The following is a 17,994-nucleotide window of genomic DNA, read 5'->3' on the forward strand; positions in this document are numbered from 1 at the left end:
GGGTGGAATCCCGGCCGTGGCGCCCGCTTTTTGATGTAGATGATAAGGTGCCCGTGTGCTGTGCGATGTCAGTGCACATTAAAGAACCCCAGGTGGTCGAAATTTCCGGAGCCCTCCACTACGGCGTCTCTCATAGCCTGAGTCAATTGCTTTGGGACGTTAAATCCCAGAAAAGCAAGCGAAAGCAAACCAAATTTATTGCTCGAAAACTTGATGACAAGCAGCAGAAAGAAGTAAAGTACTCAATAACAAGCAAATGTGGCTTTTATGACAGTCTAACAAGGCTGCATAAAGATGCCAGAGTGCCGAAGAGGAAAGAATTGCTTTTTGATTACTCCCGGTTTATTTAGCAGTGTTTTAGCAGCTTATTAAGCGCGGATGTGAAGTTATTTTACGGAAGATTAAAAGGAACCAGGAAAATAATGAATTTGTTGACAGGAATCGTTTGACAGGAATCATTTGACAGGAATCGAAAAGTTAGATATCGACGTTTCGGGCCCATACACTTCATTACCATCCTGGTCATCATACGTTTTTTTTTTTTTTTTACTAGAGAAACGCTATTTCGTCCAGTAAAACTACTACTACATTTGTATTTTTTATTTATTTATTTATTTAAGCATATACTGTAAGCCTTGCTAGGCTCTTACTGGAGTGGGTGAACTAATGGGACCGTTATACAAAATGAAAAACATCAGAAACACACAAAAAATGGAAAACATACGCACTGCAACACTATAACGAGCATTCAATTTGTCGCATATGAAGCACTGAAAAGAAGAATTATCAATAAACGTAATATTCTACAAAAAAAGCAATATGCGTGCCATGAGTATGCCATTTTACAGTCACGCAGCACTCACGTTAACTGAAGCTAAGTTACATCCGGTGCCAGATATATACGAGGTGTGTCCAAAAAGTAATGCGCCGAGTAGTTTTTTTTTTCTCGACACTGTGCATCGATTAATTACGAGATTTACACTTTCTACAGCTGCATATCAGTTGAAACTAAGTTAATTTTGAACGTTATCTCGGTTATACTATATAGCTTTGTGCCATCGATGAACAAGGGTTGCATTCCTTCTTTGTGACACTATTCAATGCTGTAGAAATAAATATACCGTTAGACGAAAAAAGAGGCGTGAGAATGAAAGGAAAATGTTATTGGCAGGGAGTGGTCTCCTCATAACGTCGCCACTGCCGGCACTGAATTGTCTCTATAGTAGTATACTCTGTCGCCTGATTGTGTACACGTTACCCTGTATAAATATTTTTTTTAGTTCGTCGTTCTGTACAACTAAGCTAAGAAACATTTTAACATCTTTTGTATGCCATGCTGCCCTGTAATGAGGCGCCGTAGGCGTAGTTGAGCCTATTCAGAGAATTCTTGTCTACGCCCTCAGCATATTCGATGTTGCAACAAATGTTTGATTTGATTCAATAATGATCTCAACCACCATCAGCTAGTAGTACAAAGCAATATGAAGGTATTTCATAGGAACCTTCATTATACCGCCCTTTATGGCTTACGGCTGTCATCCGATTGACACATCTAACGACTGTGCATTCATTGCCTTGGTAAAGCAAAGTAGCCTAGGTGCCATAAACATCAACCACCACCACCACCACCATCTCCTGTCTTTATTATATCTACTGCGGAAGTACCTGCCTTTTTCAGTTTCTTTACATACTATTAATCTATTCGTACTTGTTCTACAATCTGCAATATTAGAATTATGTTGCTTTTCAAAATTGCAGCTGTCATCCCGTCATGATGTTGTGAGGCTAAATTAACCCGGTGGAAGAACAGCGTAGTACACCAGGAAAGTTTAGCCCTGTATCCGATTTTACTATATATCTCTGGACATGTGACAGACTCCTTTCTTTGTCGCTGTTTCTTTCCTTTTTCTCCCTTTATTCCCTCCCCACGTGTAAGGCAGCCTACTGGGCATCGCCTAGTAAATTTCCCTGCCTTTCTATCATGAGAGAGACCACGGTGCGGTTTGTGGAGATGCGTTGAACATCAAAAAGGACGTTAGATGTACTATGGAGCTTGATAATCAGACGATTAAGCAACTGAAATTATTTAATCAACTTTTACTTTTTATTTTAAGCGCGTGGCATGGGAGGTGGTTCGTTCGAAACCCGCCGCCGGGCACACACCGGTAAAAATGGGTACAAGCGTACCTCGGCCTGGCGCCCGGCTCTCACAGGGGTGTGCGCTTGGAAGAGGCTCCGCAAACCCCGCTGCGTTCCTTCTAGGGCAAAATAGTTTCGAACGCTTCAGCCTGCAAATATGGTTCGAGTTACCGTGTTTCACGGGGTTCAAAACGAAAAAAAAAAGAAAAAGCGAGTCGTGTCCTGCACACACGAAAACTCAGAAAAGCCTTGAAGTTTCAAGTACGAAACACTCTAAACTAGCGTTAATATAACTAATAACTAATAGTACCACTAATAACTAACTTATAACTAATATAACTAGGGTTATATTGCGAAACCGAAGACTGTCCACATCAAAGATGTGTCCATTTTTTAATATTCTTATTCAACATTGTCACTCCAAATATCGATCGACAAAAATAGGCTCGCCGGATTTTTTTCCATTCACTCCACATTCACAATATAGTGTCGCTGCGAGTGTAATGGCTGCCACAATGATGGCAACTTATTCTACATCATCAAATACACAAACCGCGTCTATATTTGATCCAGGAAAATTGCAACTGACAATGTTTTGCAAATCTGATATACGTGAAAGACGACTAACGAGCTTTAAGAGGCAGATTTCGAGATTTCGTGTTCCAGAAAACATCGGTAACCAAAAAAGTTCGAACAGGGAGCTTAACTTTGAAGTGAACGATCTTCAATTCGCAATATAATGTCGATGCTTAACACATTTAGTTAATTTTAGTAAACTAAGCGCCTAATCATTAAGATATATCATATACACGACGTCCACCTTGCTATACAGGCCACTTGCTAAAATCACATCGAGGTATTTCTCACGGCTATAACGATAGAAATTTGTAAACAGTAAAAGAAAAGTAAAGGACACTTAAGCTCCACCGTTAAGGGTATGACGCGATAGCGTCTCACTTCTTTATTTTTTGTTTCTTAACTTTTTATACACCGATACTTAGCATCAGCAAACATTAAATTTCCATTCTGAGCAGTTTGATGTCTGCGAACAGATTGTTCATTTCTTCAATTGCTGCAATTAAATGATAAATTACACACTCTAAATTTTCTTCATTGACATCATCAAGCATTGTCTTCTCATTCAAAGCACTTTGACACCTTTGAACCCCTTTTTTTCTTTTCGAATTCACTAATTAATCAGCTAGTTACAATGATTTCATTAACTCGTCGTTTCCCGTCACACACATCAATAAATCATCAATCATTAAAACAACAAATTACCGTGATATGATTTCTTTTTTTTTACACAGCCCCTGATTTTTTCCAGCACGCAATGCCGACTGCGCCGACGAGTTTACAACCGAACCAACTAAGTGCATTAGTTATCGCTTAAAAAAAAAAAAGAAACACCCTGTGCATACACATGACCACCCGGTGCATTGCAGGTAACAGACGCCTCGAAGGAGCGCTTCGTCCCTCCAGTGCCACGCATCCCATGTCGTACATTCGCCGGCGTGCGCGACTACTCGGTCGACGTCGACGCCAGCGGAACATTGAGGGTACGACGCAACGACCCTGCTCAGACGACGATGTAAGTGCTTGTTTTTGCCCTACTTACACGTTAACATGCAAATAATAACGTTGCTCGCACGTGCCTGCCTGCCAAAACAGACTTCAGCATAGATACGAGATAGCACAGATAATGGAGGCCGCGGCAATGAAATCCGTGTCTTTTGAAGTGCTGGGTTTTCGCACCGGCAGCCAATCTTATTCTCCAGAATATGCAAGCGTTCTCTGCTACTCTTCTCGAATTATCCCAGCGGGAAACGTCTTGAGAGATTGACTTCGTGCGACAGACGAGATCGTTTAAAAGCGATGGATAGCTCTCGCAACGTGCGATTAAATTTTCGGTGTCGATTACCGCATCGTCGCGCACACGTCACCAGAGCGGTAAGCATTATTTTCACGGACCCGTGTTTCTTTTTCACGTCGCCTTTCTGCACCTGGTAGAGTTTCCGCGATGTAACGAAGCCCCACGTGTCGCGACTCGCTTGTCAACAAGTGTGCGAGGAATGTAATCAGCAAAATGCGCGCCTCTGATTATTTACAATGTGTTCTCTCGTTTATCGCGATCCGAACGGTTGGCTAGAGTGATGTTTAGGAGCGCATTTTAACAACTGCTGCATAGACGCCTAGCTGAGTGCTCAAACATTGCCGCTACTTGGTGCCTTCTTTTGTTCTTCGATTATCATCGGCGGCACAAGGTCATGTCGTACGTTTAGCTACACAGGACGAACCAGCGAGCTCTGCAGAAGTCAAAAGCTGTTTCCATGATGCTCGAGAAGATTGTCGATGATTCCGGCGTTTATGAGGAAACTCGCTGCTGTTTTTTACCGCTGTCGATATCGACTAGAATTCCTGTCCCGACTACAGCCCGTGCTCTAGTTGCGCTGTCCGCCTTTGATCTGTTTTGTGTTTTTATTGCGAAAGCAATGTTACTCTAGGTTTCGAGCCTTCAGCGTAGCGCGGCCGGTAGCCACGTCTTACTCACATGACGCTGTGACGTCACACCCCACGTGACACTAGGGTGTGGGCTGGCAGGAGCTGCCAATTTGGGTCTCTCGTTTCACATGGGACGGTTATGTCAGAATCAGCCTGCTAGGACGCTGACATTCGCGTTACCCCTATAGGCCACTAAGGCACGTTCATATGGCTTGGTTAAATCGGGGCTTTATATGTGGGCTGAGGAAGAAGAAAAAGAGAAGAAGAAGAAGAACGCTCGGTCGCCCGCAGCTAATGCTTTCGCTCAATATTTGGTTCAGCAGCGTTGAACCATTGTAATCTTTGCGTTAACCTGATGTGACAACCACGTGACAATATAGACACCCTGCTATGAAGTTTGCTGTGTCGATTGCAGCTCCGTAACACATATCCTAGCGGGAATTGAGGCGCTTTCGTAGGCAGTTTTCACTCCACCTGCATGGGCTTACAGGGATCAGATTGCACGCCTTGTCAAAGCGTTGCATGGCTTGTGTCAGATAACGTGCTACATCGAGAGCTCCTGGCTAAGTACGTTATCTGTCACACGCATATATCTATAATGGTGCTGGATATGCTCGGTCGTATATCGTGAACCAAGCGTCTAACAACAGCATTCTTTAGGTGCGCTGGATGTATGGATAGATGGATGGATGAAATATAGGAGCGTCCCCTTTGAAACGAGGTGATAGCAGTAGCTATCATGCTCATTTTTCTCCCTATATCTTAATTATTGATTTAGATTGGTTAACTAAACCATCATTCTATTAATTAAATTTTTATTTCTACATTACTAAAATTGTCACTTCTCTGCTTTTAAGCCACCAACGAGCGCTGAGAAATCATTGCAGCGCCACCTTGGCACTGCAGGTTCCCTATACGAACCGTTACGGTGACTCAGTGTTAACGCGACCTTAAGTGATAATTTTAAGTTTTTGTTAAAAAGCTGTAAACGAAATCACTGGACAATTTTTATTTTCGTGCGAAACAGCTTCGGTGCATGCTGTGGCGTGGAAGTGAAAGAGAGAAAACTAAAAGTATGCATGTTATGGGGACGTAATGCCCAGACATGACCCCCGATCGGGACATATTTTCAATTTTTAGCGCAGCACTATAGCTCACTCGTAGTATGCTCGGCGTCCACTAATAGTTTTAAGTAACAAGCAAAGTACCTGCTATGGGGTTGCCTTGCCATTACTGCTGAAAGGTCTATAATGCTCTTGCGTCAGCCGACTCGCTTGCGAATGCACCCGAGCTCTTCAAAATGTTTGTGTGTGTGTGTGCGTGTGCGTGTGCGTGCGCGTGCGCGCGCGCGCGCGTGTGTGTGTGTGTGTGTGTGTGTGTGTGTGTGTGCGTGTGTGTGTGCGTGTGCGTGTGTGTGTGCGTGTGCGTGTGCGTGTGCGTGTGTGTGTGTGTGCGTGTGCGTGTGCGTGTGCGTGTGTGTGTGTGTGTGTGTGTGTGTGTGTGTGTGTGTGTGTGTGTGTGTGTGTGTGTGTGTGTGTGTGTGTGTGTGTGTGTGTGTGTGTGTGTGTGTGTGTGTGTGTGTGTGTGTGTGTGTGTGTGTGTGTGTGTGTGCGTGCGTGCGCGCGCGCGCGCGCGCTTGCGATTGAGCCGTTGAACTCCAAGAGCCACTTAAGTGAGGCCAATCGGTCATATTGGGCTGTCGGTGGGATTTTGGGATAGAAAAATATATCAGAAGCTTCACATAGTACCAAAAATATTGCTGCGAACCATTGAAATCCTTTTTTTTTTTTTCACCAGCCATCGGCTTCTGGTCTTATCACTGATTGTAGCACATGGAACGATTTCATGCTGGTTATTATTTTTTTTTTGTTCATGCTCGGTCTCGCGAAATACTCTTTGTAGCATGATTTGCGTCTAGATGGTCTCGAAGGACAGCAGGCAAGCACAACTGGTTCCGTATTATTCCAGCATCCCTTAGCTGGTGTATCTCCATGTTGCTGCGACGACTTTAAACTGAGCACTGCCGAATGCAACAGGCATTCGTAGTTCAACGACCAGCGAGCATATCTGCTGCTGCCGACGCCGCCGAGTTGCTTATTGCTTTTGCGAGCGCATGTCAGTACAATAAAGAGTTGATATCAACCTTACGCCCGCCTGTTCTTTTGTACTGACGGCTTTGTCACCATAGCGTGACAATATAACCTCAGACGCATGACAGCAATGCCCAGCTCACTGATTACGTGTATTTTGATGACTTCTAAAAAGCAGAATGAATTTAGGCGCGCCATGCGAGTGGAGTGAACCAGCAATTAAAGCTTAGGGCATGAAATAGCGGCCGCATTTTATTTATAAGCAAAAGGTAACTAAGGAAATGTAAATCGATGGCATCATTGTCGACCTTTGCCGACAATTCTCACAGAGTAAGTGGCGCACGACCTCGTGCCGTCGAAGTTGTAGCCTACAGGCGTTGAAAATTGTGCCTAAATTGACTTCAGCTTTGCCACACTCTGGATGCTAACATAAATTTTTAGATTTGCAAATATTCGATGCACATTGTGCTTGCACATCGATCTTTGGCTTGCCTGCTGTCTGTGCGCCCGTGCTGCTGCCTGGAGCATATGTAAAGGGTTTGTATGTGTTCAACAATATCTGACTCGCGACTGCAGTTTCGACACGAATCTCTCATGGCTGGTGTTCACGGACCGCTTCCTGCAGCTGTCGACGCGACTCCCTTCGGACGTGTTGTACGGCCTAGGCCAGCACTGGGGTCCTCTTCGTAGGAGCCTCAACTGGACCAGTCAACTGCTCTTCAACAAGGACAGGGCAGTCACGGTGAGGGGGTGAAATCATTGTCACAGGCGGTAACAAACCTACGACACGGAAGCTGCGCAACGGCTCGGGGATATGCATCTAAGCTATAATTGCTCTATATTGTGCATAGGTCGGCGGACTCACTCATGAGTCGACTCGCTCGAGCTCATTCAGGCTCACACTCAGATCATGATCTGAGTCGTGAGTGAGTCCGGACTCACACTCAGATCATGATCTGATTTTGAGTGGCAAGTACGCTGACCTCCGTGAACTGATTGCGTAAAGGCGTGGAAAAGAGAACGCTCCAATGAGATGGTGTCAACACGGGATATACACCCTGTCGGAAGAAGCCCTCAGTGACTCTGAATGGCTTTCACCCCTTTGAAGTATGAGCTTACTGCATGTACTGTGTGTAGATTGAATCAAGGTTAGTGAGATTTTCAAACTTGCTTGAATTTGGTTTCATTCGAGATTGGATAGGTTTTTGATTGGGATGTGTATTAAAAATCGCATGCTGTGTTTTGAAAGTCATGTTTGGAAAATAGACTAATAGAATGGACACAAATACCACGACGGAAGTGAAAGTGAAAAGTGAAAGGTGAAAACTTTCGATGCAGTTGGTGGCCACGGCAACGTAAATGCACTGTGAATAGGAGGATATTATAGATTTAAAATTAGGCATTTTTTGCTCGCCATACAAGTGATCATTGCTGTTCCTCAAAATGATAGTGAGTGTTTATTCTGCACATATGCCTAGTAGTTCAATAAGGAAACGCAGTGCACAAAGCTACTACAGAAGAATGCTTCTGTTCTCGCCGCAGGTGGGCAAGAACTTGTATGGGTCACATCCTTTCTACCTGGTCGTCGAACACGGAGGTGCGAGCCATGGTGTATTTCTGCACAACACCAACTTTATCGGTAAGACACTATGGTATTGACTGGTTTGTCTGAAACCATGTGAAGTGTTTTTGAAAAACGGGCATCGCCAACCTGCATTGCTATAACAACGTCTAATCAAATAGCATGATAGGATCGCCCAAGATGCATTGTTTCGACACGCGACAAAATCTCACCTCATGTGTGCTTAAGCAATGGGCCCACCAGCTATGTGGTCAGCAGCCGAGCAGCTCATCTACTGAGCCACAATGGCGAGTGACCGTCCTGTGACTTTAACCATACGTTTCATTCGTGTGTAGGAAAGCTCATCCTCTGAGGCGCAGGCAATTGAAAAATCCATCAATTTAGAATAAACGATCTTCAACACTACACATAAAGCCTGTCATGAGTTAACGCATTCTTTCAGATCGCAGCGACCCCTGTGCAGCCGCTTTTCATCTCACTGCGTCGTGTTTCACGCTGCCCGCTTTCGTGTTCGTTCGACTTTTGTTTCCTTGCCCTACTCGGGATGATACTTTCCCTTCCTTCTTTCCTTTCTCATTGGCTCGCGCCGCCTTCTTGCAGCGTATTTCGTAAATTATTATCGACAGTGCATGTCACTGGCTTCACCTTGACGGTCGAAGGCTATCGAGAAGACTCGCCTTTTATCGTAACTAGCTCACCTGCCTGAGAGGTGACCTCGCTTTCTGCGTATCATGAAACAACAAGAAAAACAATTGTTATATGCATAGTCTAGTTCACAATATAACGCGAGGTGCTTTCTAATGCAGGTAATGTGCGCAAAAACGCCACGTTATATTCATGTGTTTAAACGGGGTAATGATGCTTTCGATGGGTTTCATTATCATGACTCATATTCTAAATACTGTACGCGCGTTCCCGCCAAACCCGCAGTCTTTAACAGATAGCTTAGTTGAGCCGATCCAGAAATAAATTCGACTATCACCAGGAATTTGTTACTCTTATCTGAATTTGTTACTCTTGTCTTTTTTCACCTTGTTTTACCTGCTGTTGCTATTTTGTGTTTTATCTTATCTTATCTTGTTATTTTCTATATATATATATATTTTTTTTTTCTATACTTCTATATTACTTTTATATTTATGGTCATTTATGACTGCTGAACAGCCCTGTACCACCCCCCCCCCTTATGTAATGTCCCGAACGGGACCTTTAAGGGTTAATAAATGATGATGATGATGAATCTTTAACATGCTGTGACATCGCACAGCACACCTGAGTCTTGTGTTTTTCCTCCTTCGAAACGCTGTCGCCGTGTCCCAGATTTAGCCCTGTGGGCTACTTAGGTTCATCAACCATTCCCGTGTGCGCGTGTGCCCTCCAACCGCGCGTAACTGTCACTATCACTGCCTCGTGTGAATAGAAGCGAAATAAATCTAGCGATGAGAAGAATAAATGGCATGGACGCGCGCTACATCCGCCTCCGCCGATGCACAGTTACGCTTAAAGCGAGATGGTGTCCCCGCCCCTGTATACACTCCTTGCCCTCCTGCTGTGTGTTCTCCGCCTCCAGCCACTGAGCCACTGCGGCAGGTACTCCACTCTGGATGACGAGCTCAATTTGGCAACACTTTTTTTTTTATTGCGAAAGCAATACTACTCTAGGTTTCGAGTCTTCAGCGTGGCGCAGCCGCACCCACGTGACGCTGTGACGTCACACCCCACGTGACACTAAGGTGAGAGCTGGGCTACCAACTCAAGCAGTCGGCGTAGCGCGGTCGCAGCCACGGCGCAGCGCGTGACGTCACACCCCACGTGACACAAAAGCGAGAGATGAGCTGGCAGGAGCTGCCAACTTGGGTATCTCGTTTCACATGGAACGGTTATGTCAGAATCAGCCTGCTACGACCCTGGCATTCACGTTACCCCTATAGGCCACTAAGGCACGTTCATACAGCTTGGTTAAAGCGGGGCTTTATATGTGGGCTGAGGAAGAAGAAAAAGAGAAGACGAAGAACTCTCGGTCACCTGAAGCTAATGCTTTCGCTTAATATTTGGTTCAGCAGCGTTGAACCTTTGTAATGTTTGCGAAATAAAATATTTTCACATATCTTGAGCTACTGCAGCCTTTCTTCGGGATTTTATTAAAATGACGCTTGCGGCGAGGTCCCTTAGTAGGCATGAACCTATGTGGCGGTGCTCAGAATGTGAACTTGAACGTGTCAAGTGTGAATTTGAAACCAGTTTCTGCATTAAGAGTGAGGGGGAAGTTGTATAGGTTTTAGATGTGCTTACCTGGCCCGCTGGCCCACTCTTGAAAGAGGGCGAAAGAAACCAATAGACGTAGTGAAGACCTTTGTGACTGTATCATCTTGACCCACGCAGAGGTCCTTCTACAGCCGACACCTGCTGCCACATTCCGCGCCCTGGGTGGCATCCTGGATCTGTTCGTCTTCGTGGGTCCCTCGCCTGCTCAAGTGGTGCAGCAGTACCAGAGAGTGGTTGGCTTCCCCGCCATGCCACCCTACTGGAGTCTCGGCTTCCACCTTTGCCGTTACGGCTACGGTAGCCTCAACAATACGCGCGAAGTCATGGAGAACAATATACGGGCCGGAATACCGTTCGTGAGTGACCGTAGACTCCTTATTATATAGCTTTGCTATTCTTTTTCATTTGTTGGAAGATTATAGATACAAACAGTACCGTCGACATCTCCATCTTCATTCACAGTTTTAATATTCAAAACAGGCCATTAGCTTTCGCGATGAAGGTTATTCGCCAACTGGGACTCATATATCGCAGGATGCCCAGTGGAACGACATCGACTCCATGGAGCGTAACAATGGATTTACGTACGACGAGGAGACGTTCGCTGGACTACCTGAGTTTGTGAGCGAGATCCATGCTGGAGGCCGCCGTTACATGCTCATCTTTGTGAGTACGAGCTTTGTTAACACAGCCTTTCTTTTTTTTTTTTTCATCGCAGGTATAGTTCACAAACTCGTTCCATTACAGGAGAGGCCGCTGTACTTTGCCGACCGTGTCTGGTAATTTCTTATACACTTGCAATCAAAAATCGGAATTATGCGTTTGCTACCGTACTGGTAGTCACTTTTTGTGGTTGCAAATATTGCGGTCAAACAGAAAAGGATCAAGTTCTCGATTTTTCAAGCTTACTCGTAGACTCACGATTAATGACCATTATTCACTGCAGAACTGACAGCTAGTCAAGTTGGAGCGCCCAGGTATACTGTCGGGCAACTGAGAAGAAGGACGTAGCGCGTAGAAGAGAACACACAGGCATTCCAAGACCTTGCACTGTTTCTTTTCTGCGTCGCTCGCGCTGAAATTCCTAAACCGGCTTTTGAGAAACATTTTGTTCACTTAGTTCATTGTGCAATGAACCAAGTGGCAGCCAAAATGGACTCGGCGTAGATATTAGAAATGATTAGAAAAATCTCTAAATGAGATGAATTGAAACTCGATTTTGTATGAAAACTGGTAGGTTCGTTAAGTGTCTCCTTTTGTGGAGTACGGGTGTAATTAATATTGCCGACATGTGTAACGTGTGACATTTAGAGAATGTTTTTTTTTTTATAATACACCTGACTCAGACCGGGCTTTCTCTAAAAACAGCTAACTTCCTATAAAGGAATAACACTGCAGCGAAAGCACTCCTCGCGCTCTTTACCAAAACGTATAAAACAGAAACGACGGCTTCGGAGTCGAAGATTGGCCTGTTTGTAGTTTCGAGCTTTTCACTTTCACCTGACTGTACTCGCGGTGCGACAGGACCCAGCAGTGAGCGGATCTGAGGAGCCTGGATCGTACCCGCCGTACGATGACGGACTCGAAATGGACATATTCGTCAAGAACGCCAGCGGCGGCGTAAAGCAGGGAAAGGTAAGTTGAGAACGCCTCGAGGATTCGCTTCCGATGCCCTCGACGGCGTTTTTCTTACCTTGATTTACACAAAGCGCAGGTGTGGAACAGCAACAGCAGCGTGTTTCCGGATTTCTCGCACCCCGCGGCTGGCAGCTACTGGACCAAGCAGTTTCGTCGCTTCCATGAAGTAATTCCCTTCGACGGAGCGTGGATTGTGAGTATGTCGTACGCCTGAACAAACAGATGTGACAGTGAGGAAAGCGACTGAATGAGGGAAAACAAAGAAAGGAACCAAGTTGGCAATGAACTGCAATGTCAAGCAATCAACTATTCCTGTATACGTTTACACTGCCTGCAGCGCACACTTATGTGGCAACTGTCTGAAATACAGTCTTTTGCATGCTTTCTCTTCTTCCGTGGCTTGGAGCGATTGTGGCCATGAATACGGCGCATGCGCAGTAGCGAGTAGCGACGCTGACCCGAAATGCGCCGATTAGCTTAGTGTAGCTTTCGCCACAAACAGAAAAACAAACATGCTGACAAAAGATACAAGAATACGCACAGCGTTTTCCTGCTCCCGAAAGGAAGAAAGCGAAGTGAAAAGATGTGGAGAGAGATTATAATAAAATGAGGCTCCCTTTGGCAAAGCAAATGTTGAATAAATCGTGGACACGGTTCCATCAATACTGTAGCTCCCACTTTCACTTTCAAAGAAAACCACCAACCGCTGTTATTTGCTAGCGTTACGCGATAAAGGAATGTCGAAGCTGGCTTTCTCCGTTTCCCGGCGGCGTCACCCCATAGCCTCACCCTCCCACTTCGCAGGACATGAACGAGCCGGCCAATTTCGCCAACTTCCGCGGAGACGGAAGCGAAGGCTGCCCCGAGGAGGAAGAGGCCAACCCTCCCCCGTACGTGCCGGGTGACGAGGCACTGTCCAACAAGACGCTCTGCATGAGCGACCAGCACCACCTGTCCAGTCACTACGACATCCACAACATTTACGCGCACTTGGAGGCCATCCTCACCTACAGGTGCGCAAGGGCTATCTGCCAACTCGCAGTCGTAGAGGATGGCGAAACAAACAATATTTCATAGGGCCCCGCTGCGGTGGCTTAATGGTTAGAGCGCTTCAGGCCTGCACCCAAGGAACCGGGATCAAATTCCAGCGCGGCGGCCACTTTTCGATGGATGCAAAAAGCAAGGCGCCCGAGTGCTGCGCGATGTCAGTGCACGATGAAGAACCCCAGGTGGTCGACATTTCCGGAGTCCTCCACTACGGCGTCAATCGTAGCCTGAGTTGATTTGAGAGGTTAAACCCTACAAACCAATCGATAGTGCGCAGAGCGGCCAAGTAGCTGTCTATGTGGAGTTGATATTGCGCAGAGCGGCCAAGTAGCTGTCTATGTGGAGTTATTCTGAATATCACACAACCTTGAAAACCTCTCGTTACAGTAACCAGCAACAAAAAGCTGGAAAAACGTGGGGCGCAGCAGTACAACGAATAATTTCCTTCAGTTATAGTACTGCATTTTTGCTTCTTTAGGCTTGCCGCACCGACTGCCCCATCTGACCATCAGGGCAGAGTAGTGTCATCACACCCAATGCCAGAGATAAGAAAAAAATAACGTGTATAAATGCCCGCGGAACATGTGGGTGAAATGTTTTAAGTGCCCTTACACGCTCCTTCAAAGGAGCAATTATTTGCAAAATCCCGGACTTGTCTTATCAGCGTGTAATCAAACTTTTTATCAGTACGCTCTGTTTTAGTTGCTTAAGTTACGTGGCGGTGTCCCTCCTTATACGACATTGAGATAGATACATGTTCATTTTGGCTACGCCATCATCTGTTTACAAAACAAGAAACAACGGTAGCACTTCTGTGGAAAATGTAACGGCAATTTTACGAGCACCTTTCTGACAGGTATTGTTTGTTGTGTGCCTTGAAGGGCACTGGTGGACATCCGTGGAAAGCGGCCCTTCATCATATCCCGGTCAACGAGCCCTGGTCAGGGATCCTGGTCGGGACATTGGTCTGGCGACACCGATTCCAGCTGGGAGCACCTCAGATTTAGCGTTCCGAGTAAGAACTTCATTTGTTCTCACCTGACTACTGAGCCGATGCGTTACGCACCTACTAAACAGGTAGCTCCTTGGAGCCCACGCATGCAATGTCTAGGACGTTTTGCTTTATTCGCATAACCAAACATATCTTCCCTTCTGCTTTACTTAACGATTATTTTAACCAGGCAAAGCATGCAGGCTGCCGGGTTTCGCACGCATGTTGCGAAATGAAACGAAGTGATGAGATTTAAATTACACGTAACTATATTGCTATATACATTTTTTCTTCTTACTTGTGGAGTTCTTCCTTTATATCTTAGAAACAGTCCGCAACCTAACGAAACAAATAGCGCAGGGTTAAAAGTCGATCTCTCGTTCTAGTCTCATTTTGAGTCAGCATCGTGCACTGATAGGTTCCGAGCAACTGATTCCACTGGCTGACTTGGTGACGTGTCGAGGCTGTTCAGGAGCTGATCAGCACAAGGTGCTTTTTACGTCGACAGCGGACAAGTCCATTAATTAGAGCGAAGTTATGCACTGAGCGGAAAATTTGTTTTCCTAGAAAATGTCCGAAAGTTCTGGGTATGATAGCATAATACTCGGACACGTAAGGTATAATGTTCTTTGCAATGAATTTAATTTATCCTTCAGCCGACATCCAAAGCTGACGATTAAAAAGTGCTGTCCTTTTCACAAACAAAAAAGCGCGTAGTCGAAAGCAGAATTGTGTATAAAACAGGCAGTTTGGCCCTAAATACCTGCCTATCGTCGTCCATACGCGTGTGCTTGTCCATGTGCTTCGCCTTCGGGGTGCTTCCACGAAATCGCATAGTCGAGAATGCTGTGCGTATTTCGACATGCCCTTATTGTCCTATATATCCGCGAATTTCTCTATACTCCGAATTCCCGAATTCCCCTACCCACACAGAGTAGCATGCCAGCGAAATCTAAACGCCGAGAAAATTCTCTGTTTTTCCATTAAAGAGTCTCTCTCTCTCTCTCTCTCTCTCTCTCTCTCTCTCTCTCTCTCTCTCTCTCTCTCTCTCTCTCTCTCTCTCTCTCTCTCTCTCTCTATCTATCTATCTATCTATCTATCTATCTATCTATCTATCTATCTATCTATCTATCTATCTATCTATCTATCTATCTATCTATCTATCTATCTATCTATCTATCTATCTATCTATCTATCTATCTATCTATCTATCTATCTATCTATCTATCTATCTATCTATCTATCTATCTATCTATCTATCTATCTATCTATCTATCTATCTATCTATCTATCTATCTATCTATCTATCTATCTATCTATCTATCTATCTATCTATCTATCTATCTATCTATCTATCTATCTATCTATCTATCTATCTATCTATCTATCTATCTATCTATCTATCTATCTATCTATCTATCTATCTATCTATCTATCTATCTATCTATCTATCTATCTATCTATCTATCTATCTATCTATCTATCTATCTATCTATCTATCTATCTATCTATCTATCTATCTATCTATCTATCTATCTATCTATCTATCTATCTATCTATCTATCTATCTATCTATCTATCTATCTATCTATCTATCTATCTATCTCTCTCTCTCTCTCTCTCTCTCTCTCTCTCTCTCTCTCTCTCTCTATCTCTCTCTCTCTCTCTATCTCCCTATGCCAACCCTTTCCTTAGATATTTTCGTTATCCTTATCTCTACATTCCTATGAGCGGCATTGATCGTGTGATGCACGCCTGGTTTAATCCGTTGTATTTTGCGTGTGTTCCTCGGGAACTGCACCGCGCCACTGGCACGCAGCGCTCGCTCTTCCGATACATCTCGAGCCAGCGTTAGTGGGCTGCCGACTCGACAGAGCTCGCCGTGCAATCAAATGTGCGACGGTCGTTTACCGTCCTTTCAAATAAGCGCCCAATCGGAAGAGTCTGCAGCGTATGAGTGCGAATTCCAACTGGATCGTCTTTCTGCGCATCAAAGGAGGACGGTCACAGACATTTTCACGCCATTCTTGCGGGATTCTGTGGTGGTCACATTCCTTGCTGCATTGAACACCGTCGTCTTTTACACTGCAAATGACCCCTTGTTCGAGAGCGCCTGCCTTGCATCACCCAATTATTCGTTTGAAATGGGCGCATCTCTAGCTCATTCGTCCATTTCGTTTAATGCGGAAGTCTGTTACAGTGGGGTGCATTTTAATGGATCTGGTGTAGGCGCCTGTACACTTCCGCCGCCCCTTTGGTAACGTTTCGGGTACTGGCAGGTTTTCAAGGCTGTGGGGCGCTATCAATCAACTTTTTTTTTTAACTTTCCGACGTCTCAGCTGTTTTTAGAACTTTAAGCGTTGTTAAAGGTGACGAGATGAGTTTAGGTCGTGTGGATATAGTTTAGCATACCGACACCAATGTAATTATTGCATAAGTTTGGTCGGGCATAGATAGCTTTGTGAGTCAGCTTATCTTCCAGCGTAGTTTCTACAGTAGTTCTAGCTTTGTGAGTCAACTAATACTCCACCGTAGTTTCTACAATGCAACTACTGCCCCGCCGGGGTGACGCAGTGGTTAGGGCGCTCGACTACTGTACCCAAGGTTGCGGGATCGAATCCCGGTCTCGGCGGCAGCTTTTCGATGGAGGAGAAAAGCTAGGCACCCGTGTGCTGTGCGATGTCAGTGCAAGTTAAAGAACCTTAGATGGTCGATTATTCCGGAGCCCTCCACTACGACGTCTCTCGCAACCTGAGTCGTTTTGGGACGATAAGCCCCAAAGTCAAACCAAACCAAGCGACTGTTGCACCAAGCTAGCGCATTCACCTTTTTGCTTGGGCGCCCCTTCTCCTCCTCACCCTCTCGCTTGACCCCAACCACTACGAAATGTCTGCGCCATCTCTGCGGCGTAGGCGCTTGTCTTCACTTCCGCGCGTTCGCGTATTCTTGAGGAGCAGGAGGAGTTCTTAAATATAACAGCATGAAAAGGAAATGGGCGCATGGTTTTGCAGCATTGGGGAAAAGCATCGCTCTGCGCCTGAAATTATGAGAGGGTTTATGGTGGAGATAAAAAAAACTCGTGCATTAGGGGCTGTACCTGAGTCCAGCTAGTAGACTCAATATAGGGACTAGACTTTGAAAGGCAGCGAGTTTTTGGATCGCGCAAATAACAGCTTTCGCTCAGCATTCCACGGTAGGCAGAGGTGACAACGTTCATTGGTGAGCATTGCTGTTTGCAATAGGAATGCTGAACAGGCGCAGAAGAGGTGATCGAGTGTTTCATAACACCCAGCAAGATTATTTGGGGGAAGCGGCTCTGCCTTTCCAGAATTTTCTGGTCGCAGTGGTATGCACCGACATCAAGTCTGAGCAGTAAAGAGTGGCCTGAGTTGGAGAGCATAGATGGAGGGACCTAATCTATAGTCGGGGACAACTTTCTACGGCGATGCAACGAAAGCTACAGAGCAGAAACGTACCAAACCACTCCGCAGCAGAACATTGTCCTTCCAAAATTTTCGCGGCTCTGTCGGTGGAATATTACAAAAATAAAGACTTATTAACGTTATAATTACATTAAGGTTATACTACAATACTAGCCATCCGCATACCAATGGCTGCTCCTATTGTTGGCATTCCTGCGAAGCGCAGGCGAGCTGCGTCTGCCGCATCTCTGCGCCGGTTCCTGTTCGATTTTGCCGTGCGTTCTTTATGACAATGCACGTTTTGTGGACTATCGATTA

The 17,994-nt window shown here is 45.3% G+C and overlaps 1 protein-coding gene across 1 annotated transcript in view; it reads left to right on the top strand.

The window, feature by feature from the left end:
* LOC146191196 (lysosomal alpha-glucosidase-like) overlaps nucleotides 1–17,994 on the top strand; it is a 44,841-nt gene that overhangs the window by 4,111 nt on the left and 22,736 nt on the right. The window contains exons 4-12 of the mRNA XM_084601683.1: nucleotides 3,585–3,730; nucleotides 7,308–7,473; nucleotides 8,274–8,370; nucleotides 10,696–10,934; nucleotides 11,113–11,244; nucleotides 12,103–12,213; nucleotides 12,293–12,409; nucleotides 13,021–13,229; nucleotides 14,145–14,278. Coding sequence (XP_084457809.1) covers nucleotides 3,585–3,730; nucleotides 7,308–7,473; nucleotides 8,274–8,370; nucleotides 10,696–10,934; nucleotides 11,113–11,244; nucleotides 12,103–12,213; nucleotides 12,293–12,409; nucleotides 13,021–13,229; nucleotides 14,145–14,278 — 1,351 coding nt within the window. The remainder of the gene's footprint in view (nucleotides 1–3,584; nucleotides 3,731–7,307; nucleotides 7,474–8,273; nucleotides 8,371–10,695; nucleotides 10,935–11,112; nucleotides 11,245–12,102; nucleotides 12,214–12,292; nucleotides 12,410–13,020; nucleotides 13,230–14,144; nucleotides 14,279–17,994) is intronic.

This window comes from Amblyomma maculatum, chromosome 4 (assembly GCF_055883805.1).
Source record: "Amblyomma maculatum isolate TAMU_Amacu chromosome 4, ASM5588380v1, whole genome shotgun sequence".
In the NCBI taxonomy this organism is placed as follows: Eukaryota; Metazoa; Arthropoda; class Arachnida; order Ixodida; family Ixodidae; genus Amblyomma; species Amblyomma maculatum.